A 25,289-nucleotide genomic window follows, 5' to 3' on the forward strand; every position below is an offset into this window, starting at 1 on the left:
GAGCAAACCTGCCAGTGCGAGCCGCGGTGCAAACGCAGGTGGCAGCATCGCAGCTATGACATGTGAACGGCTCTCGTCGCCGCCCCTTAGGGAAAATTTTGCATGCTATTCAGTTGCAACTCGACAAAAAGCCAATTTAAAACGACGGAAAGCCAACGAAAGGACAGCCGTGTAATGACGGAGACATTTTAAAAGGAGAAACGTGGACGTGTTCAACGAGAATCGTGAAATATTCGATCACCGATCACTGGTTCAATTTCGAAGTCTTCGGCCACTTCTGCGAGCAACGCATACAGGCGCCTGTGACTTAACGAGAGGTATAGGTTGTTCTTACCTTTTAGTCGTTGTAAAACAGTCACATTAACTGTGTTCAGTTTCTATTACGATTTTGTAGCCTAGTATACTTTCCATTTAGCCCTGCTGAGCTCCTACTTAGTGCCGTAGCCCTTGCAGACATCCTGTTAAGAAGCAATTGAATGTAAGATATGATTTTTGTATGGCTAGCTCTAAAATAAGTGCGCGCGTTTTCGAGGCGCACCCTAACACATCGATAAGCCTTATGGTGAAAATGCTGCATAGAATTATTCTTGAAATGTGCTTGAAATGTCGTTAGAGAGACAGGAATAAGAAGAAAAGATATGTAGATCAATCCTGCAGGGTGAAAAATTCTAACATTTGAGCGTAACACAAACCATCTGCACACGACAGCCTACACGCGCGAGTGCTAACTTGAGAGAGCTTTCATGAGCGGCTTTCGAGTAACGTGGAAGTGCCGCCTTTCAAGGAGCCAGAGTTCGGCCGGGATTTACAACGTGAGCATTTAGCCATCTCGTAGGCGTATAAGCGTCTATCTATTGCGCAAGTATTAACGCGATAGCGTTAAAGAGCTCGTATCGCAGAAATTCCGCCGTCGGCGTCGGTGTCGGCGCCGTTGGTTGTGAGCGAAAAATCATCATCTTGTCCGTGACCGAAAAATCGAAAAAGCTGCAAATAAAATAAATAATAAAAATGTTGGCTCCGAGTGAGAATCAAACCCAGGCCGTCTGCGTGGCAAGCAGGTGTTCTGCCACACAGCTACGCCTCTGCTTGCAGCTGCACTGAAACTAACTTTCATGCTTCCCAAAAATACGCGTCCTGTATACACGTGTCACAGTACGAGATGTAATAGCGCAGTAATATTGCGTGGTACAAGCGTACATTGCCATCGGGCGTCACACCATGTCAATATCATAACGACTTGGTGGTTTAAAGACAGCCACCCATTACAAAAGGCACACACATTACTGCGCGTATTCCCTTAAGACCACGTAGTGGGTGCATCGCAACTTCGAAATCGTTTCTCGAGCATAATTGCTCCTGGTTGAAAGCATGCTACCCATTACATAAGGCACACACCGTAGTGCGCGCATTCTCTTAAACACTCGTAGTGTTCGCAGTGCGCACTAGGGGCAGGATATCGCTATCGCGTTCAACTCTTAAAATTTTTGTTGCCGTCAACACGTTCTCGTAATGTCCGAACGAACATTAATAATGTCGTGCAGTTTTATTTATTCATGTCATAATGACGTAGTAATAGCCACAAAGAGTTGTTGTTGTTTAGTCCCTGTGTTCACGCTAAAGTGTTATGTACATCAAGTTTCACTTCGCAATTTTTTTTTATTGTAGTCTCTGTGAGGCGCTATGCAACCTGCTATAGTTAACAGGCTTAGCTTAGATCGTTTGTAAGCGTAGGCGGGTTCAGGGTTCCCCATTAGAGGGAACGGAGGGGGGGGGGGGGCAAGGTTTTATCGCATCGTACCAAAGACATACTTCATAATGGATGAAAAAATGAATATGAAGCGATGACGTGCTGCTCACATGGTCCCTCGGTTTCCGGGTGTAAAGATGGGGGAGTAAACAGTTCTTGGAACGCAACATCAGGGGCCTTCGGTCGCCATTGTCGTCAAAAACCTGCGTGGCTATAACCGTTCTCTTTAAACAATGATCGACGGAACAGGTCCGACTGACTACATGTGTGGGGCAGACTTTGCCTCCCCCCCCCCCCCGACTCCTCCTTAGGTGATTAGGGGGGAATCTGCCCCCCCCCCCCCCATGCTCACGCCTATGTTTATAAATACGACATATACACCACACAAGTGCGCATTCTTTAATCCTTTGCGTCGCAAAGTTTTGGGCGCACAAGTACACATGGATGGGTCGAGTAACGCATTGAACGCCACGTGTTTTTAAGTGAGGCTATCTGGTTCATTTCGAAGTTTTGAATGCGCGCTGACTGAGAGAATTACGACGAGTACACGCAGACGGAAATCCGTCTATCCCTTTAACCTCTGTCCGTCTGTGTGTCTTCTTCGTTGTAATTCTTTCAATCAGTGCATATTCGAAACTTCCGAGTGTTTGGTTTACCTGGGCCATATATTGTTCACACATGTGTATAGATCATACGGGGGTGACAAAGCTTCGCACTTTCCGCCAATATCGAAATACCCGTCCGCACAAAAAGCGCGGCGAGCGATTTGGAAGTATGCCCACGCCGCCACTGCTTCTGTTCGATAAAACATAGTGTGCCCCCCTCCTCCTTTCCAGAGCCACGTGAGGCCGGCGGCGGCCAGTGGTCGCTATAAAAAGAAAACCCGCAGCACACCCTCGTTGCGTCGTTGCAGTCGATACGGCAGAGGGGGGGGTAAGCTGTTCCTACGAGGCCGCGTATGTGCGTATTACTATCTGCGACTGATATCAGCGCTGCGTGCACCGCACTGATGCGTATATACACACACACACGCCAGCGCGGCGGCTTTGCAACGCCGGCGTCAACGTCGCGGCGACGAGCAGCTGCGACCCCAATTCCGCGACAGGAGGAGACAAATGCGCCCGGACAAAGCGTATCCGAGCAGAAAAAGAGCACGGTGCGAAACACGCGATGTGTGTGTACATACATACAACACGCGCGAAAGCATGCATACGCGGCGACGAAGACGGCGTGCATTTTACGCCACAGACGGGCCTCTTTAACATTTCCCAGCTTGTATTCTTGCACAGCGAAATGCACACTGTGAGTGTTACATTGTAGGAGAGAAAAGGAAAGAGGAGGTCGATAATATTTGAGAAGAAATGATGGCACTGTGATGCCTCTCTTTTCGCCAGATTCGTGTATATTTCTAGTCTGTCGGTACGTCTATTAAGTTCGTCCCTGCTTCCCTCAATCTGTCGATAGGCTGCAGGGTGCGTCACGTTGCTTTCTTGTAAGTGACTACGTGCAGTCCTCATAAAGACCACGACGGCTTCCTTAGTTTGCGCTATTACGCCAATCGTATGGTCACTTATATAATATTTACGCAGTCGTACTTATTAATTTATTCACCGGATAATAATCACGTTTACCAGAAAATCCTTCTGCAAACTGCACAGAGTGCATGCATATATAGACCGACCCGCCCATGCACTCTTATACGCCCCTTACGCAAACCTGATTCGGCGCCATGCCGCGCCGCAGTTTCCCTTATGAGATCAATTACATCTTCCGACGCGCACACGACGTCTTGTGCAAGCTGGATTTGTTTGTAGAACTAAAATTTATCGGGCCTGACTGTCTGGCGTCTCGATTGTATATACGTGCAGGAGCAGGATCGAGAGAGCGCGGATACCGAATGGAAGCCGTTGTTCGCCTCTTACGCGCTTCTTTCCGCATTGTTCTGTTGTGCGCTAGGCACGGAACCACGTGACCAGTACACGACCCGGTCGTTCACTTTTTATTGCCATCGCACACGCAGGCGGCGTTGCCTGTTAAGACAGCGGCGCAAATCCGTGCCGATATCCCCAGTTGTCATGCATGCATTGGCCGTGAAAATATATATCAGGCCCGTAGCCAGGGGGGGGGGTCTAGATACCCCCCCCCCATCAAAAAAAAGAAAGATTCCTGGCTACGGGCCTGACAAAATGCATAATCGCGAAGTGCATGTGGTCAATTATATACGAGTCCTGTGATACGAGCTTCGTGATAATCTTTCACCGATGCCTTGTACGCCTACTCCACATGCGTATACACCATATTTTAGATTCCGTTGAGGTATGCAATATCGGCACTTAAGATAAAGATTCGTATAGATCAAATATTCAGCAGCCTCTGCAGCAAACATGTTTAGTTATTTAATTATCATATACTCTTGCTCCTTACGCCTTCAGCAGCACGTGGCAACAAGTTTTTTTCCTAATCATTTGCTGGAGATAACTTTTTAAAAAAATGGTGTCAGTATCGTGTACATGACTTTGCCCATAATCTTTTGCTAACGTTTGTTAAATAAAAAAAACGGTCATTAACACAATTACAATTCATAAAAGGGCATCACGTACGACGTGAGAGAAATAAACGTACTATACATCGTAAACAAAGCAGAGTGTCTGTCCCTGTAGAGCCTGCTACGTATGTGGTATACGTGAGCACGCATATATACGTACATCATTTCACATTTATATCCTCAAAGCCTGCATCATTGCTGATCTGATCATGGCACTTGATTTGATGCGTTCAGTATATACTGTGCAGCTTATGACAATGCTCATATGTTGCATTAAGTGCAGGTCGCACGCGCATTGTCCTTTGCACACTTTGCCCTATTTCTGTTACTTTATTTTAACGCGCTCCACACTCTTCACATTAATGACCTCTCTCTCTCCCCCCATTGCGCTGAATTTCCCTTTCAAACTGTCCTGGCCGGCCATAATTCAGCAGAGCAGACGCACATTTGCGGAGATTGACGGTTAGCTATGATCTAGGCGACCTATTTCGACATATCTGGCTCTATTTGCGACTGCTGCTGCGGTGACTGCTACGCGTTCCAGATTCGTTAGACAGGACGAATTTTTCAAAACGGGAGATCCATAGCGCCGAAACACGCCAGAGTGCTGGCGAGTTTCGTAGCGGGGCACGTATTGAGGTTCGTCTTGCTTGCAACAGCAATGCGATCTATGGGCACATTGCAAAAAAAAAAAAAAAGATAAATAAATAAAAGAAGTATGAGAGAGAGAGAAAGAGAGAGAGATAAGGGAAAGACAGGGACCTTAACCAAAGCAAATATCCGGTTGGCTACCCTGCAGATAAGAAGGAGAAAAAGGGTGCCAAAGAATGAAAGAGAAGTCTGTGACGAAACTACGAAGTCATGACAAAATCCAAGCACGACACACCAACATTGTGTGTGACTGTTCATGTGGCTGTTCACTAGCAATGAAAAATCCTCGAACCCGGGGTGTCACCGGTTCCAACGTTTCGACTTGTGGTCTTGTCTTCTTCAAGGCTGCAAGAAGACATGGCCGCTTGTCGGAGTGTTGACGTCAGCGAAACCCCGTGTTCCGAGCATTTTTGATGGCTTCACGATTCCATCTTCCCCTGAACTGTTACTTTACTCGGATGTTCATGAGCAGTCACACGAACGGTGCACACTGAGTCGTAGCCGTTCATGAACAGTCACAGTTCGTCGTTCAGTCCAGTTTCTCGAAGAAACCGCACCAAGGCCCTCAGAGCGGCTCGCGTTGAAGACCGGGTAGGTCAGTGCCCTGGGATTTTGTCTTCTGTGAGAGGGCGGTTGTCCAGCTGGCCTATAGTGCGGCCGAGAGGGTTGCTCTTTTCAATTTGAAGCGGGCGCACTCGCACAGAAGGTGCGCGATTGTTTCGCCGCACCCGCTGAGTTCACATAGTGCGTGTAACAAACTTCCCCGATGGTTGCGTATGATATCAAGTAAAAGGTTTCCTCCGATCTTGCGGTATAGAGCTGTTACAGAAATCTGCCCTGATAACTCTGATAAACGCCCTTAATGAGAATGCCTTTGCGAGTGTTTATTTTGTTTACTTTGCATTGCTGAACTGACTCGATCGGCGTGTGTCTACGCTTACGAACTAACTTCATTATGTTATTTATGTGCAATATAATTCCTAAACACAAATAACCGCAGAAACTGTGGAAATATTATTTATGTCTAGAATATTGTTCACAACGCCTTCCAACCAGTAATCTGATTGTTCTTATTGGACAAGCTAAAGGAACAATAGTTGCGAACATTTACAATTTCATCCATAAAAAAAAAATGAAATAAAAAAATCAGGACAAGAGCCCGAAAACATTCGCTTAGAAATAAACTAGCAAGGTTATTCAGAAACAAACAAATGCACAACGTCAATCTGCGCGCCTAGTTAAATCAAAACGCATATTTTTAAACGATACAATCTCGCGCTCAAAAAGAGGGACAGGCTGATGCGGGACGCCACCGCAATGTCACTCGATTTTTGTTTCTTTTAATAATTGCCTCGTCGTCAAACACATGTGCTCACACTTCAAAGAAAGGCTTGCCGCCACACGGCCTATACATCAGACAGGTGTGAGCAACATGCACATTTCGACTTGTTATTGTGATGTCGCGGCGACCGTTTCCAACAACCTCTGTCCAATGCAAACATTTTCCGGAAATGGGGTGTACGATACAAAACACAGCCAATACAGGCAACAAACGGATCTCGGTGCTTTCGAATACAACAACCCGTCTCTTCGCGTTGGCATTTCTTTCAAACGGATCTTTCCTTTAAGATGGTAGCGAATTGGGCGAGTTGGAAAATGCTCATGATGGTTAGCGCATGCTCATGCTCATGATGGTTGTCCGTGTTCCGTTTGCGCTAACCATAATGAGGATCTTTCCTTCTCGCCACAGGCTTTTCTTCATTTTTTGTTAAGGCGAAAGCCTTATATGCCTCATCAAACGCGAAAATTGAGCGTCGACCTCGGCGGCGTCAATACGAGTGATGCAAAAAATAATCACCACGTGACGACGTCCCCATATGCCGTCATCATGAAGTCACATATGAGCAAAACTCGTGGCGTCACTATGACGTCACATGACGTCACTTGCATGATGACGTCATTGCATAGCATCGTCGCTTGGCCAAAAGTGGGCCGATCACGGAGGCCCATCCATACAGTGTTCATATGGTCTTCATATAGAGGTTCCAAAAGCTTTGGGAGGGTGGGTGGGCAGGATCAACACATCGACCGAGAAGAAAAGGAAGATGGCTTTCGAGTCGTCTTACGTGAATGCAGCAGGGACCCTGTGAGTTGCTTGTCGTTTATTGTAGATAGGCATGGATTTCCTTTTGGACCATAGAAATAAATCCGGTCATGCCAGAACACTCAAGCACTCCCTACAGATGCTTAACCACAGAAGCTGAAACGTGCGGCCCCGGTATTTATCACTGGGTTAATCTCGACGGTTCGTTAAAACATTCGTGTTTCTTACGAAAAAGAAAAAAAAACATCGTCACTGACGGCGCAGCCAATGGCGCGCCTCTCTTTCTCTTTTATAATTTTTGCAGTCGCTCCGCATTTGCACTAGCTTGCACTTGTTAATTAGTGGATCAGTGGTAAGTAGTGTGGCCTGTACGATTTCCGTGGCACAAACGCGGTCTTGCGTACATAGGATAGACAAACATTGGCTTCGCCTAGCCATATGCGGCTTCGCTGTAAGAAAAGAACTTCAGTGTCTAAGCTTTCCAAGTTTTTATCTTTCATTTTCCTCTGGGAAACTTTGATACACCATGCAACAGAAAGTGTACCTTGCACGCGACAAGTTCACAGAGCGTGCGTACTTCCGCAGTCAGTCGATCAATCAATCACTTCCTGTCTGTCCTGACTGACAGTGACTTGCAATGATTCTTACGCATTTAATAAAGAAGACTGAGTCGTCTTTATCAAGTGCGAAGTGTTGGATGATTTGGCACAAAAAGAGTCCGTTATGCGAACATCATAGCTTAGAAAATGTAACAAAAACAGCAAACAAAACAGGTACTGTAAAATATCGATTAAGAAATATCGAAACACTCACAAAATAAGTATAGTATATATGTCCGTCGGGGAACACAAGCAAGAAAAAGTTATAAAACTGCAAGAACAATACAAGCGGGAGATGCTTGCGATGCCAATTTTGCTTTTTTAGCGCAAAAAGACGACACCACAAGAAAGAAGACGGTACACAGCGCTGTGTTCCGTCTTCTTTCTTGTGATGTCGTCTTTTTGCCCTAAAAAGCAATATGGATTCTCACCAAGTAGCCCGCCAACGCATTCTGTTGCGATGCCAAACTTGCCGCGTCAGTATCTGCGCAAGTTTGGAAATGAAAAATCCAATCTGCGCGGCCAGTATTTTTCGTTGTTTTATTGGCCACGTTGATTTACGTTGTTTACAAATTCTACTTTTGTCATTTAAGTCAAGTTTAGTAATTCACGCCTTGGTTTCCTTGGTCCTGATTGTTTGATAGACAGGCAGGAGTTTTTAATGGTGGTCTGTTGGCTTCACTAAACACACACACACACACACACACACGCACGCACGCACACACACACACACACACACACACACACACACACACACGCACACACACGCACGCACACACACACACACACACACACACACACACGCGCGCGCGCGCGCGCGTGTGTGTGTGTGTGTGTGCGTGTGTGTGAGTGTGAGTGTGCGTGCGCGTAAAGGGGTTATAATGGTGCACCAGCGTCATCCATATATAGTGTTTATCTTCTTTTCCTCGACGCTATCTTTTATAACTCGAGCGCTTATAAGTGCCCTCGGCATATTCGCACAATCTGCGAGAAGAGAAGGAGACACTCCAGGCCCAGCGCTTCCTCAGGCGCTGATAACTTGAGGCACTTGGCGCGCGCGGGAGTTGCAGTTCGCGGGTGCCGCAGATACGGCCACTTATCTCGACGACGACGCGGCCGTATCCCAATACATGCGCCCGTTGCGACGCAACGCTTCAGGAGAATACGTGCATTGCAGTCAGTCATATACCAGAGGACATGTACTGTACAAATGTGGCCTGGCCGCTGCTTCCTCGTCGCGTGACGCAGTGAAAGATGGCTGACGCACACACGTTTCGTGCTTTAGACATACGCACAGGCGTGCCACGAGAAGCGGCTGCTGCACCCCCCTAATCACCCTAGAGCGGGGGCGGGAGGGGGGGGGGGTCCAACATCATCCCTATACCGTTACTCAATCGGACTTGTCCCGTCATTGGTTAAAGGACAGAGTTATGGCCACGCGTGCTCTTGACAATAATGGCCGCCGAAGGCCCGTCATGTTGAATTCCAAGAACTGTTTACGTCCTACCTTTACTCCCGGAAAGCCAGGGACCAAAGGTGGGCCATTGTGAAAAGTATGTCATCATGTCATTTTCATTTTTTCATCCTTTGTTGAGCATTTGTTCTAGACTCGACCAATGCGGGGGGGAGCTGCTATGAAACGCATACTGAATGAAATAATGCACATTGTATACACTTGTTTGTCTTGGTATACGTCTTGTGCAGACGGCCCTCTAGCACATTGAACCAACGGCATCATAGGCTGCTCTCGGGCGTCCATTGGGCCCGCCAAGCAGGCTCCCATTGTAACGCGAATTCATTACTCGTCGTCCTGACATCAACGCGACAAGACTTTCGACCACTCAAGAGTCACTGACATACATCTCGCATCTTGCCTCTGCCTGTGACGAGTGTCAGCTGCAAGGGCGACCACGTGCTTTGCGGCGAAGCACCAACAAAAAGAAATGCAGGACGCGTTCGGAGGGCCGAATTCAAAAATTATTTTCTTCCTTAAAACAAAAAATGATTTAATTAGACTTTCTTCATTGCTTAACGATGTAGTCTACTATCAAACGCCGCATGACGAAGATTTTTACTTGGACCGCATCAGTATGAAAAATACGGTCAAACATGCGTCGCACATTTTCTCTAATTTCACAATTTTTTTCGGGAAGATTTGAAGTCTATTTTACCCTTAAACATTTTTGTACTAAAATACACTTTCCTGAAAATTATACTATTATTTATATTGGTTAGGGAGAGTTACAGATAGGTCAAGGAAAAATCACGCGTTTTTCTATAAGGCACGGTTTAACAAATACAAGCAAAATTCGAGGGGGCGCCATGATCGTCAAAATTTTTTTCGAGCAACAATGTTTTGCCACAATACTCTATGTGGCACAGGAAAAAGGCACAAATTTTATCAGCATATATATATATATATATATATATATTCAAAATGCCTTACAGGCCCATTGAAGGGCATTGAGTAAGGGGGGCATCAGTATTTACAAAACAATACAGAGGAATACAGACAAAAAGCAAAACAAGAAAAAGATAACAAACAGCAAGATGGAACAACGTTATACAATTCTAGAGTAGAATGAAATCAGGTTATCACGGAATGTTTCACGATTAGGGATGGATACAATGTGATTAGGAAGATCGTTCCAATGTGCAATGGCTCGAGGTAGTGATGATGAGTTAAATGCCTGCGTGTGACCATGAATGCTCATGAAACTACGTGCGTTGTGGATGCGTCGGGATGTGCGCACAGGAGAATGAAGTGGCAAACAATGAAATTTATCACTATAAATGTGCCTGTGAAACAGACATAAAAGAGCAATGGTGCGGCGTTCTTCCAGTGACTGAAATGCAAGGTCTTGTTTTATTAGTGTAATGCTTGAATGATAGTCGTAGCTCGCTGCCCTATTCCGGACGGCTTCCAACATACGTACTAGGTAGTCTTGATATGGTGACCATGTGGATGCTGCATACTCTAGTTGTGGGCGAACATAAGTAATATATGATAATGCGCGCACGTTAGATGGAGCGCTGCGCAAGTTTCTGCGGAGATAACCAAGAGATTTAGAGGCTTTCGATGAAACAGCTGCTATATGCGTAGTCCAGGATAAATCCGATGAAAGGTGAACGCCGAGATACTTGTAGGATGGTGTAGCCGAAACCATTATGTTATTAATCGTATAGTCAAATGCTGAGTTAGTACGCTTTCGAGTGAACGAGACTAACTTACATTTAGAGGTATTAAGGGACATCTGCCAAGTTTCACACCACTGGAAGGTTAGGTCAAGGTCATTTTGGAGAGCGGAATGATCATTAAAACATTTAATGTTGCGGTATATGGCGCAGTCGTCGGCGAACAACCTAACTGAGGATGAAAGGTTAGCGGGCAAATCATTAATGTATATTAAAAAAAGTAACGGACCTATTACACTGCCTTGGGGAACACCGGACGTGACGTCGCAAAGGTTAGATGAGACCTCACGCGAAGAGAGGAAGTTGCGTAGCCAAGACAGGGTATATATATATATATATATATATATATCCAGAATAAAGGTGTATACAATGTGCATTATTTCTTTCAGTATGTGTATGCTAGTTATCATACGGCCCTGCAGTACAATGTGCCAACGATACCATAAGCTACTCTCGGGCGTCTATACTTCCCATTGGGCCCGCCAAGCAAGCTCAAACTATAACGCGAATTCATTACTCGTCGCCCTGACATCAGCGCGACAAGACTTTCGAGCACTTAGAAGCCACTGACATACATCTCGCATCTTACCGCCGCCTGTGACGACTGTCAGCTGCAATGGCGACCATGTGTTTTGCGGCAAAGTGGCAACAAAAAGCAATGCAGGGCGCGTTCGGAGGGCCAAATTCAAAAATTATTTTCTTCCTTAAAAAAAATGATTTGATTAGACTTTCTTCATTACTTAACAATGAAGTCTTTTATTAAATGCCGCATGACGAGGATTTTTACTTGGACCGCATCAGTATGAAAAATACAGTCAAACATGCGACAAATTGCATACTTTCTGCAACTTCACAATTTTTTTTCGGGAAGATTTGAAATACACTTTCTTGAAAATCATAGTATCATTAACATTGGCTAGGAAGAGTTCGAGATAGCTAAAGAAAAAATCACGAACTTTGAAGATTTTTGTAGTTTTTCAAAAATGCGTAGCTGGTAGTGAAACACAAAAAGGTTGGAAATAATAAATAGAACAACTAAACAGAACCTCTGTAATAGCGCAAGCGCGGTTTCAAAGCTCAACACACAAAAATTGATCTTATACACATTTTTCTATTAGGCATAGTCTAACAAACACAAGCGAACTTCGAGGGGGCGCCACGATCGTCAACATATTTTTTGAGAAAAAATGTTTTGCCGCAATACTCCATGTGGCACAAGAAAAACGCACAAATTTTATCAGCAAAATCTGCGATGCGCGAGCGCCACGGCTGGGACACTATATATGGGTGATTCCACGTAAGATCGAACAAACGATGGCTGGTCGACCTCTCAAATTTATTTCAAAATTTTATATATTATTGCCTGATGAGTGGAAAGAAGAGATCCGCAATTTGTTTTGCCGACAAAAATTTTTTCGAACCACAGGAAATCAATAATGACGAAGAGGTGGAGTGGAGCGCTCATCCGCTCTGCTGTTTTGGCCAACTTTCGTTATGAATCGCACAAAATATGTTAAAGTTAGGTAGCTGAAATTTATTTACCTAAATGTATGCATGTTTTTGCTTCTGCTCAGGTATTTTTAGTTTTTATGTGTAGTGTAGATGTTTTTATAAAAAACCTCAAAAATGGCCCCATCGGCAAAATTTTCTTTACTTTGAAGGTCTTTATCTCAAAAAAGCCTTGTAGCAGAGCGACAAAAATTCTGCATTACGTTCTTCGCATGCGTATCTACCAAACTGCCAAATCTTGTATTTATATAACTTTTCAGTAAAGAGATATGATCGGGCTAAGTTCAAGAAAACACCGAACAATGGAAACTTCTGACGACAATTAAAAAAAAAACCCATTTTTCAAATTTCTTAAACTTTGTCCACTTATTCTCCTCCACATCATCTTTCACAATCATTAAAAACATGTTGCATAATGTCATTGCACTAATAGTTACGGCCCCTCCAATAAGACCCTTAGGCAAGGATGGGCAATTCCGACTTCTTGCCCAGCAAGTGTATAAAATGCAGGCAGGATTGAATTTCTTTTTATTAAAAGGCCAGCAGGTACCTAAAAAGGTGTCGCCGGCACTGAAGACGTTAATTTTGAAAATATTTGGTCACTGCAGCGGCCACGAGCGCGGGGCTACCGATCAGGCGCGCGCGCACCCGAGATGCTCGTTGTAAGAGACGGCGCAGTGAGAGCTCGTTTTCGCGTCCTCAGACCGATTGAGTTCGAAACAGCAACACCTCTCGGGTGACTTGAACGCACGTGCACCGGTAGTCGCAGTGATCTGGTTAATTGCGTCGATTTCTTTTTCAGGGGGCACAAGAATGTCATCGTTATACAGTCCGTTCCGTGAAGATCTTTCATTGCAGTGGTAGCAAAAGCACGCGTAGCACAAGTAGTCCGTCTCACTGACAGTCACTGATCTTTCGGGCGTTAAACGTTCCTTCAAAGCATTTATGTCTAGGTAGGTAACTCTGCGGAATTTTGGCTTCTTTGCATTAATTAAAGGAGTACTGACACGATTTTGAGACATCGCAAAAGGGACATTTTTTGCTTCGTTGGTATGCAGTGTCCACGCTGTCCACACACTGGAGTCGGAGAACAAGTATAAAATATTTTAATTTGACTTTGAAGTTTTCGTCGCTGAGCATTTGCAAGCCAGCCACACTGCAAGGACATTATCCCGACAAGTCAAGACAGTTCCTCCGAGTTCGGGAGTTCTGCGTCCTGCATGCAGCCTAAATCGTATAAATCACTGTCAGGGTCACTGGACGACAATTCACTCATCGTTGTCTATTGCACCACGAGCAGATGACGGATTTCCCGCTAGTACGTCGCGAATTTCTGTATCTCCGTGACGTCACACTGCTATGAAACGACACTGAGAAGCCACCCCCTCGATATCGAAACCGAAAGTGTCTATTTAAGGGGGCGCTAATTAAAGTATAGGATGCATTCCCAGGCACCACAATAGTCGTTTTAGGTTTCTCGACAACAGTATTTTTATTTAGAGCAACAATCCGAAATTTTTTTAAATTCGTGTCAGTACTCCTTTAAGCTTCTTGTGCTTCGAAAGGTAGTCTCCACAATAGACTCATTCAGAGCTATACTTTCTCGTCATGAGACGCACAGGAGGAGTAGAGTAAGAGCAAAGCACAAGAACTATCCGCGCCGAATGAAGTGTGAACAGCGCACCGAACACGCGGCCAGTTCACGCCGTCTGCTGCCGGCATCTAATATAGACAAGCGCATCCGGTTACCGATAGTTTTGCTTTTCTTTCCTTTGACAATCCATATTTTGCTTTGCCACAGGAGCGCCACGTTCATGCTTTCCACTGATCGCAACTGGCGCAGCGCAGTTTCTGTGGCAGCAGCGTGCGTGAAGCGAGCGCTCATAGCTCCCTTATAGAGTTCTCATCTTGCTTCCATCTCCGCCGTGTTATCAGCGCCTAGCTGAGATGCGAACAGAGGGCGGATAGAATAGCGAAGCTCCAGTGCACGTGCGTTCAAGTCACCCGAGAGGTGTTGCTGTTTCGAACTCAATCGGTCTGAGGACGCGAGAACGAGCTCTCACTGCGCCGTCTCTTACAACGAGCATCTCGGGTGCACGCGCGCCTACTCGGTAGCTCCGCGCTCGTGGCCGCTGCAGTGACCAAATAATTTCAAAATTAACGTCTTCAGTGCCGGCGACACCTTTTTAGGTACCTGCTGACCTTTTAATAAAAAGAAATTCAATCCTGCCTGCATTTTATACACTTGCTGGGCAAGAAGTCGGATTGGCCCATCCTTGCCTAAGGGTCTCTTTGGAGGGGCCGTAACTATTAGTGCAACGACATTATGCAACATGTTTTTAATGATTGTGAAAGCTGATGTGGAGGAGAATAAGTGGCCAAAGTTTAAGAAATTTAAAAAATGGTTTTTTTTTTTTTAATTGTCGTCAGAAGTTTTCATTGTTCGGTGTTTTCTTGAACTTAGCCCGATCATATCTCTTTACTGAAAAGTTATATAAATACAAGATTTGGCAGTTTGGTAGATACGCATGCGAAGAACGTAATGCAGAATTTTTGTCGCTCTGCTACAAGGCTTTTTTGAGATAAAAACCTTCAAAGTAAAGAAAATTTTGCCGATTGGGCCATTTTTGAGGTTTTTTATAAAAACATCTACACAACACATAAAAACTAAAAATACCTGAGCAGAAGCAAAAACATGCATACATTTAGGTAAATAAATTTCAGCTACCTAACTTTAATATATTTTGTGCAATTCATAACGAAAGTTGGCCAAAACAGCCGAGCGGATGAGCGCTCCACTCCACCTCTTCGTCATTATTGATTTCCTGTGGTTCGAAAAAATTTTTGGCTGCAAAACAAATTGCGGATCTCTTCTTTCCACTCATCAGGCAATAATATATAAAATTTTGAAATAAATTTGAGAGGTCGACCAGCCATCGTTTGTTCGATCTTACGTGGAATCACCCATATATAATTGAGGCGTTTTTTTTTTTTTTCGAAATGAGCTAAATCCAGAAACCGAAACTAGCTCAAATATTGCTCCATTGGCATGTACATTCTCTCAACTTTCCTCTAAGAGAGTTATCAGAACGAAATGGATCAAATACCAACAGCTACTCGTGCTCACAGATCTCGTTTCAAAACGAATTTGAGCTAGATCCATGCGCTGTATGGATCGAAATGAGTCAAATCCAGTATGCCAATAGCAGAGCGCTTCAGCGATCACGTGATTTAGCAAACATGGAAGCTTCCGTGTGATTTCCCGCCTAGCCTGACTGCTCTGCCTGTTTTCTGGGTGCTTCTGCAAGTTTTTTTTGCCCTTTGGGCGCTGAATTATCATGGATTCTGATGGAAGTGAAGAGATCGGCGAGAGATCTGTCCCCAGACGTCGACGACATCGTGAACAGAAGCAATGTCGACGCCGGCGAAGCAAGAATGTGCCGCTGCTGGAATTTTAATAAATGTTTTTATAGAATACCGCATTGAATTCAATGTCTCAATTCAATATGAGCCAAATCCGACGTTATCATGCTAATAATGGTGAAATCCGCTGCATATTTTTTAATTGGTTATGGCCAGAAACTTCCCCTAGCCGACATGTAAAACATATCATAGAATAGCTTTAACAGCGTTGTATTTAGTTTGCATAGCAAATTTTTGCCGTTTTCTCAAATTCTCTTTGGATGGATTTGACTCATTTCGAAAAAAAAAAACGCCTAATATATATATATATATATATATATATATATATATATATATATATATATATATATATATATATATATATATATATATATATCAACACAGGAGTTGAACGGGGGCTCAAAACATCGTTACATAGACCTGTCCGCCTCATCTCAGCTGCTGACCAGAAGGTCGCAGGTTCGATCCCGGGCCGCGGCAGTGGCATTTCGATGAAGACGAAATGCTGGATGCCCGTGTACTGTGCGATATCAGTGCCCGTTAAAGAACACCAGATGGTCGAAATTTGCGCAACCCTCCACTATGGCGCGCCTCATAATCATATCGTGGTTTTGGCACGTAAAACCTCAGCTATTGTATTATTATTATTATAGGCCTTTTCCATTCTGTTACACTCTCTGAGAAGGCGTGAGTGAGAGGACAAGCAGCTTTAGCAGATATCCTGGTTGACATCGAGAGAGAAAAAAAAAAAGGGCAGGCCATGTAACGTGGACGCATACAGGTGAAGCGAAGTGACTTCAAGCAGGGAAATTAAACCAGTTAGGAGGAAGAAGCAGTGATTTTGGGCCCTGAAAATTGTCTAAAGTAATAAAATCTTAAGCTTGAACGTGTCCAATCTAATTCGCATGCTCTGCTTAAATTAATTTTTTTATTTATTCATCATAATCGTCATTATTGTCATCATCATTATTGTTCCCTTAAAGGCCCTTTCGGTTTTTACATACGAGGGGAGGGGGGCACAAGGCTCGAAAAGGGTTCATTCATGCGAGTTCATGCGAGTTCAAGTTAATTAATTAATTAATTAACTAACTAATTAATTAATTAATTAATTTGGAAGGCTCCAACGATTCCAATTAAAGCGGTTATGCGTTTATACGAGAGAGGTGGATTTGGTCAGTTCATAGGCTTGAAACTAAAGTTGTGTTGGGAAGCGCTAGTATTACGGCAGGCAAGCTTTTGAACTTATTCGAACTCTCTTGCATACACACAGTGCCCATTATTTTTCCAGTTCATCGATTTCTCGGCAACACACGCACTCGCACTCACACACACGCACATTAACACACGCACATTAACACACACACACAGCGTAAAATTCGCATCGTAAAGCATGCTTGCTTTGACACCTCCTTTAGGCCATGCATTAAAAATAGAAACGTATTGCCGTTCAAGCGGTCAGGCTGCTTCCGCGACGACGACGACGCTAGTTTTCAATTGGCTACACTGAATCCGGTGAAACAACGTATGTCGTTCAAAGGAGATGCCGTCTTTTGCGGCACTTCAATTGTATTCCAACGCGTTGCGCCTAATTTTCTGCAAGCTTTTTTTTTCTTCTTTTTTACGCGATACTGTCTCCGATCTCCAGCATTCCCGTGTATAATAAAGCCTCGCCTCGAGAAATGGGTCTCGGAAGAGAATGGATACTGTGATAGGCGACGTTGCCAACGCGGGCGGATAACATCGCAGAAGCAAGAAAGTAGAATTGGGGCTCAAGGGGTTGGACGAGAAGAAAAGAAGGAAAGAAAAAGCGACACCGGCCTCAATTACGTTCGCGGGCGCTGTGTTGAGCGCTTTAAGTTTAGACGGGCCACTGCCGCCCCCCCCCCCCCCCTCAAGACAAATCGCGGTGTCGCCCTCCTTACGCAACCTGCCAACTCAGCCGGGATCAGAAACACAGGGAGAGACATTGCTGTCCCGATTCGCACAGGGCAGCTGGCGCATCTTTTGCTTCTATATAGACTGCGTGCTTGTCTCCGTGTGTGATACATAACTTGACAAACCGTGGTGTTTGCAAGTAACGGATATGCAACCCATATTATACGCTCTAAGAAGAAAAATAAAAAGAGTCATTTGACTCTTTTTTGCCACATATATGGCTTTCACATATATAACTCTCTTGTAGAGAGTCGTGGTATACCCGTCTCTTCAAAAGAAAGTTATCGTGTCTCGTTAAAGAGACAGCCAAATTCAAATGAACCCAGCACACAATTAGGCCAGGGAAAGCATAGGCGCCATTAATTGTCGTCTTTTAACTGCAGTGTAGTGACAATAACGTAACTTGAAGTGAATTAAAATGGACGAAAATGTCACCCTTTCCCGTCGGTGGGATAAGAATAACCCACAACGTTCGAGAAAGGGTGTTTTTTCGTCCACTTTAATTCATTACAATTTACGTCATAATTACAACACTACAGTTAAAGACAACAGTTAATAATGCACCCCATGCTTTCCCCGGTCAAATTGCCTGTTGGGTTCATTTGGAATTGCGTCTAACAAAGAAACGAGATCCTCGAAAAAAAATTCCCCTTCTTTCGTTCATTCTCGTTAAAGGGGCCCTGCCACACTTTTCTAAGTAATCTTCATTAAAGGACTACATTGCCTCGAGAATCGACTGCCGCAAAAAAATAAAAAGAATGAGAATCCGTCAAGTACGAGCGGAGTTACAGAGATCAGTCACACGCTGTAAGCGCTCTCTCTCTCTCTCCCATCTCGTCCCGACGAGCGCGCTGGAAGCTAAGCAGGAAGGCGTGGCATGGGGGGAAAACATTACGTCGCGCGTCCGTCATAACCTCGAGTACTTTCTTTTCTTTCTTTTTTTCTCGTCGAATGCGCTGCTTATACTTTCAGTGGGACCGCGAGCGAGCGCGCGGTCACGTCGCGTCATCCCGTGGCGACCGCAGTAACTATGCAGCTCACGATTCTTAATTCAGCCAAAGGCCGTGGACTTTGGGTCTATGACGTCATTTGTCGAGAGAAGAGGGAGCGATTTCTAGCTGACTTTGCAGAATTAATTGTAAATTCCAGGCCGGCTCACGTGTTCGCAGGAGCCTCAATCACCTATCGGAAGCGTTTTCTGACCGTGATCAAAAAGTGTTGCAGGGCTCCTTTGAAGAGAGTTATATGTGAGAGTCATATATGTGGCGTAAAAAAATGTCAAGTGATTCTTTTTTTCTTTTTTTTCCCCCTTAGAGTGTATGGTACGTGAGGGGCGCCGTTCCCTTGCCAAAGTATTATCCACGCAATTTTGTTATAATATCGCGCGAGTGTCGGCCCCAGGATACGGTAGGTTCTAATACCGGCGAGAAGCAACGAGATCAGCGGTACGATGATCAGCATCACACCGCCTTTCTGGACACATGATCGCCCGGATAAAGGCCTGAACACACGTACGCGCTGCAACGCGTACGTGTGTTCAGGCCTTAAGGCTCATATTGTGTATGCATCCCTAAGCGAACAGCGCAGCGGACGGCGCTCGCACACGAATGTGCCATGGCTGCGCTTGCGCATCATAGGAAATATCGTTACTTCTCGCGAGGGGTCAACGCTCGCTCTTAATTATTAAAAGATCGCGAGGATGTCCATATCTATAAGTCTAACGTAGCACGAAACTTCTTCGCTTATTTGAAGATACTGTCATTAGCGATGAACGCTGCATGACTCGACCACATCACGTGTATGACTGCGTGTCTTGAAGGCCCGACGTATATTCGCGGACTTTGTTAAAACGACAACTTTTGGAAGACAAGTTTTATTCAGCGAATGCAAGAATTTGCCTTTAATTAAAATTTAATTCAGTAACCAAGTGAAATTGGGTAACCGTCACCGGTAAACGTCAGCTTTTCAATTTATATTTATCTCAATATAGAAAAATTTCAAAGCATATAGGTCGCGATTATCACTGATCCTAAGTTTTAGCGCTAAAATAGTTGACGATCGATGGACTGGCTGATTGAGAATAACTGTGCCATCGCAACACTTAAGTAGTGAAGGTTCCGAGCATTTCGCATTCCGTAATATAAATGCTATAACCGCTGTCGAGAATAGACATCGCGTGTGGCATCGCATGAAGGTTGAGAAACACCGTTTACGTGTGTCCCCTCTCTATATTGGCTCAGTTTTGGTATACGACGAAGTGGCTGCCCCCAACCCAGCTTTGTATGCGTGAAGCCTTAATTCTTCCGTACAGCCAGCAAACAAAAGTCTACGGGACACGTGAATTGCGAAAAGCCTGAATTCCTGCTTATCGCCTGTGAGCATGCATGACACCGGTCCTGAGGGAACTCACTTGTCGTAGGTGCCCCTAGTAAAAATGGCTGGCGCCATCCCTGTTTCTTTTTTGTTTCTTCAAACGAAAGCCTTATGGCTGCCTCACCAAACGTGAAAATTCACTGTCGGCGTCCGGCGTCGGCGGCATCAACAGGAGTGATGCAAAAAATCATCATCACGTGAGGACGTCACCATACGACGTCATCATGACGTAACGGATAGCCGAAATTTGTGACGTCATCATGACGTGCCATCGCATGATCACCACATGACATTGTCGCTTGATCAAAAGGGGTGCCGACCACGGATGCAGTGCAAAACACCTGGCGAGGTGCAGATAGCCTGCAATGCCTCCGATCCTGTCAGTGTAAAATTCCGTTAGGTGCAGAAAGTTTTCGGAAGAGGGTAGGGGAGGATAGATACATCGACGGAGAGGAAAAAGAAGATGATGGCTTTCACCTTCGAGTCTTCTTAGGTGAATGCATAAGGGACTCTGTAAGTTTTCTTGGGCTTCGCTATCTGGTAACTTCATGTTGTATGAACCAACTGTAAGAAACATCCACTAGCTAGCTATATTTTCGCGTCAAAGGAAAATAGCACTTCACTCCCATAGGGAATAGAAAATGATGTCATTCAACGTTACAGCTATTTCGCCGGGACCGATCGCCCTGCACGGAACTAGTGCGGCGCGCGGCGCGCGGCGCGGCGAGAACGATCGGCGCGCGCATGCTGTCAGCGGAAATCGACGCGCGCGGAATACAAAGTTACCAGCAGCAGCACGGCACCGCGCGCAGTGCGCTCGCGCGCGTCCACTCGGAGCGCGTACGTACGACTCCGCAGCCGGGCGGGCGCGGCGCCGACGCACACGGGAGCTCTCTGCGCCGCCGACCTGATTCCGCGAGGCCGGCTGCTGCCTGCCGCACGGAATACACACACTGCATCGATTTCGGCATGCACGGCCATAATCGATGTCGACGAAAGAGAAAAACGAGATGACCGGAAATGAGAGGGAAAAAAAAAAAAATTCGTTGGACCCACTCGGCGCTGCCTCCAAATACATCTGCAGTCGTGCCGCACTGAAGGGAGAGACAGACTGACGGCGTTTTTGTATACACATCTATCTGACTCTCTTACATCGCCCCATATACTTTTTTTTTTATTTAGCGTAATCACGTTTTCTTGTTTGTGATCGTTCACCGCGCTTATTCTTACTCGTGTACACTCGGCGAACGTTTAATTTTGCGAGTAATAGCAAGAGAAACAGGACGCGTACGTACATGTGACGCTTTGAGCGCCAGTGGCGCTCTCGCTGCTTTTTTTTTTTATTTCTTCGTTTCAAAACGCGCGCGCGTTTCACTAAAGTTACGTAACGGTTTGTAGATACCCTTGCTGATAGTTCCGTGTTGTATCACATGGAGGTACGCCGTGACTTCACGCTTTAAAGTTCGTTAATAATGAGTATAAGGGATGAAATGATTGTAATCTGAGCTAAACCCTTCTGGCGTCCTCTCTCTCTTTTTTTCCCCTTTACATTCATTCTTTAAGTATCGATGGAAACGCGATCTCATAGCTTCCCTATGTCGTATCGCGACGCGATTGAAGAAAATTACGCGTAAATTATTTACTTAATTAAGAAACAGGCAAGCGAAGCGATGCTTGATAAACGAATACGTGTTGGTATTAAAGATAGTGCCGTGACCTTTTTACGACGGGCGCTTTCTATACGTTTGTCAAGATGGTGGAAACACGGTATATTCCAGAAATTATCGGAGAAAGAAACTGTTACGAAATAGCGAGCGAATAAGAAAAGAAAATAAATCGAATGAAATCGGAAGCTGATCGGATGAATGATTAAGCCGAAACAAAGAATAAGACGAAAGCTCGACAAGTGGAAATATATATTACGTGGTATTTCGCCTATACTACGAGTCACAAAATTATCTGATAAATTAGAAAGGCGGTCCGGCATTTCACTACACGCATGTATACATTGTTGTTAACCATGAAAAACGGATAATATGGATGGAGGCGGCTGCATTTTAGACTATAGTATGCGCTAAAGCGTGATGGGGTGCAGTTTCCAAGACGTGACTATAATAGCCGAAAACTCGGCGAATGTCTTCGCAAAACGGACACACACACACACAACGGTGCGAAGTATAGGGATATACAATAAATGGAGATTCTCGCATACAAAAAACTTAATGCGCAGTTACGTTTGCAATGTACACCTTAGAGCATTGTAGTCTTTAAAAACATAGTCGTTTTGAATTTGTTGCTTTACTAGCGTGAAAAAGAATGGCAGCGCCTTCCCCCCACAACCTTTCCACGTATGCGCATCTTCAATTACACTTAGCTCTTTTTAATTCTAGTAAAATTCTAGAACTTACGCGCGGTACGGAAATCGTACGAATTTTTTCAGAAACTGACTGAAGTATCTGCTTTTATGCATTGTCTACGTTAAAACGTTTGTTGATGACCTGCTAAAATTCATTTTCTGCATTAATTAACTTGAAATCACAGCTACATGCCGTAGCGGCGAAAAATATTTGGCAGGGTTCAATAATATGCGCAAAAACGCGTCGATAACTCGATATTACGTCGAAGCGAAGATTGAAGCAAAACAGACCGCAGCATAACGGGCAGGATTAAAATAATAAAAATTATTTTCCTCCCACCTCATTTCACATCCTTGCTCGTAGTTCTGAGAAGTCAATAAATGCCAAATTGTGACCGAAAATAAAAGGGCATGTATGGAGCGTCACGTTTCATATACCACAAGATTTGAAGAAGCGCACAGTCAGGAAAGATCGACCGCAGTCTTGTCAAAGCGGTCTTCAAAAGTTCGATAAACCGTAAGCCAACAAACGCCGCAAAGAGCTGTACTGAAAAAAGTAAATACATAAAAAATAAAGACGATCGAACGTCGACGGATGGTCAGACAGGTTGGCAAGATTCTAAAACCGCTTCGTTGGATGGCAATTACAAAGACAGCACTGAACGAAACTGATTGCGTAAAGCGCTTCTTTGAAGCGACACATTTGGCGATTCTTTCTGAAAAGGAGGGTTTTTTCTTATACATTTTCGCATTCAAACTAGATATGCAATAAGTATCGGCAATGATGCTCTCCTTTTTTGTGGTCGGTAGATAATATCCTGTCAAAGAACATATATATATATATATATATATATATATATATATATATATATATATATATATATATATATATATATATATATATATATATATATATATATATATATATATATATATATATATATGTATATATATTTCGCCCCACCCCTACATAAAGCGCAGGAAACGTTGACTCTTGTTTCGTTTATTGCATATATGTTACGGATGGGAACGCCGAAATGTCGTGTGCAAACGTTATAACGTGCTTAAAACAATCAACGCGCACAATTTTTCACCAACTTCCACGCTGCATTATTATGTCAGTGGCACCCGCAATGGTTAGGAGAAAAAAAAAATATATATATATTATATATATATATATATATATATATATATATATATATATATATATATATATATATATATATATATATATATATATATATATATATATATATATATATAAGCAGTGGGGTAAAAAAAAGCCACACAGTAGTCGAACTATCGTAAGAGCAGTAAACAACCAAAGAAAGCTAAGGTGCAGATTTGCACCTAGAGATAGGCACTTGGAAAAAAATAAAAAAAGCGCGTTTTCGCATAGCCAGCGCAGCGCGCGCTTACCTTGGTCAGGCAGTGAAGTATCCTCGCTGATGTCAGGAGTCGCGGGGCGAGCGGTGGTGGGACATTTTTCGTCTTCTCTTTCCTCCGTGTTATCCGTAGAGTCCATAGCAACGCATCAGCAGGGCACATCGCACATCACACGCAAAACTTCCTCGAATGGGCGGTAGGGGCTGGGCGCCCGAGCTTGCAAACGGGCCGCACGCTCAGGGGGTCCCGCACTCCTCACTCCTTCGCCAGGCCGCCAGAAATGCGCCCTCGCAACTTGCACCGTCCGGCCCCGAGCTCTCATTTAGGCCTTGCATTGGACGCGCACCCGCCGTCCGGATTGCATTGCAGTGGATCTCGACGCGGTGCAGCCATTTGCAGGTGCCCGGCGAGCACGAGCCCTGCGGAGAGAAAATTGCCAAGCAGACGCTCCTGCGCCGCAGAGCGCGAGCGCCCAGCGGCAATATGGCGAATGCGAAGTACCGTTAGGCCACCAGATGTCCCTACTTTGTGTATACATTAGACGCATCGAGTTGTTGGGAGCGCGTTCGCGCAAACAGAGCGCGCGCAGAACGTTTCACAACATGGTGCTCGCAGTAGCCATGCAACAAATAATATATACGCTTCAAGCTTGAACTTCACTCAGCGTCGACGTTGATAAAAACGAAACCAACAAAAACGCAATGGCGGATTGGCTTGTGTTGACTTGATTGCTAGATTTGACTAGAAGTTGGTTACACAGATCTAGCCACCCTGGTAAAAAAAAAAGTAAGAGGAGTTAAAGAAAGGCCGGCGTTGCTGCGCCCGGGTTGTACGAGACGAAAGTGGGGTAAAGCGTTCGGCGCACCCATATAGCCGCTTAAAACCGGCTTGACTTGGCTTGAAGTGTATAAGTAGGTGGCGGCAGAATCGCTGAATCGCTGGGCTAGAAATACTTTCTAGGCGGTTTACGGGGTACGGTTGGTACGGTAACCATAGAGTTTCCCACTAACTGTGAGAAACTCTATGGTAGTTTGTTCTCCGTGCTGGTTGTTGGTGTAGATTTTGACAGTGAGCTGTGTGCACTAGCGAGAACCGCCTCTGCCCGTGGGGACGTACTACGTGGTCGCATTGTGTAAGAGTGTTGTAGAAAGCGATTCATCTGCATGTCGTTGCCGTTTTGTTAGTTCTGCCAGTTCTACGATATCACCGTGTTCAGTGGACGCTTATGAGCGGAGGGAGCTTCTCCGCGGTGCTTAGCAGGTAACGCCAATCTCCCGAAATGTTGGCCGCCAAATCTATAAGCAATGATAACGAGCTGTACGAGCATGAAATAAAGGCCATGTGTTATGCGATTTGTGAATGTCTCTTTGATGCACAACTAGTGTTGTGGCGTGCGTGGATGTGTGGTAGAAGTGCGTGTGTTGCTTGATCGAGGATCGATCGCTATCAGTTGGACTGTCATTTGG

General features: G+C 44.8%; 1 protein-coding gene across 1 annotated transcript in view; it reads right to left on the reverse strand.

Moving 5' to 3' along the window:
- LOC119382682 (ecdysone-induced protein 78C) overlaps nucleotides 1-24,260 on the reverse strand; it is a 141,333-nt gene extending 117,073 nt beyond the window's left edge. The window contains exon 1 of the mRNA XM_049412290.1: nucleotides 23,857-24,260. Within this exon, the coding sequence (XP_049268247.1) occupies nucleotides 23,857-23,962 (106 nt within the window). The 5' untranslated portion in view covers nucleotides 23,963-24,260. The remainder of the gene's footprint in view (nucleotides 1-23,856) is intronic.
- Between the last annotated feature and the right edge of the window lie 1,029 nt (nucleotides 24,261-25,289).

Source organism: Rhipicephalus sanguineus, chromosome 2 (genome assembly GCF_013339695.2).
Source record: "Rhipicephalus sanguineus isolate Rsan-2018 chromosome 2, BIME_Rsan_1.4, whole genome shotgun sequence".
Lineage (NCBI taxonomy): Eukaryota > Metazoa > Arthropoda > Arachnida > Ixodida > Ixodidae > Rhipicephalus > Rhipicephalus sanguineus.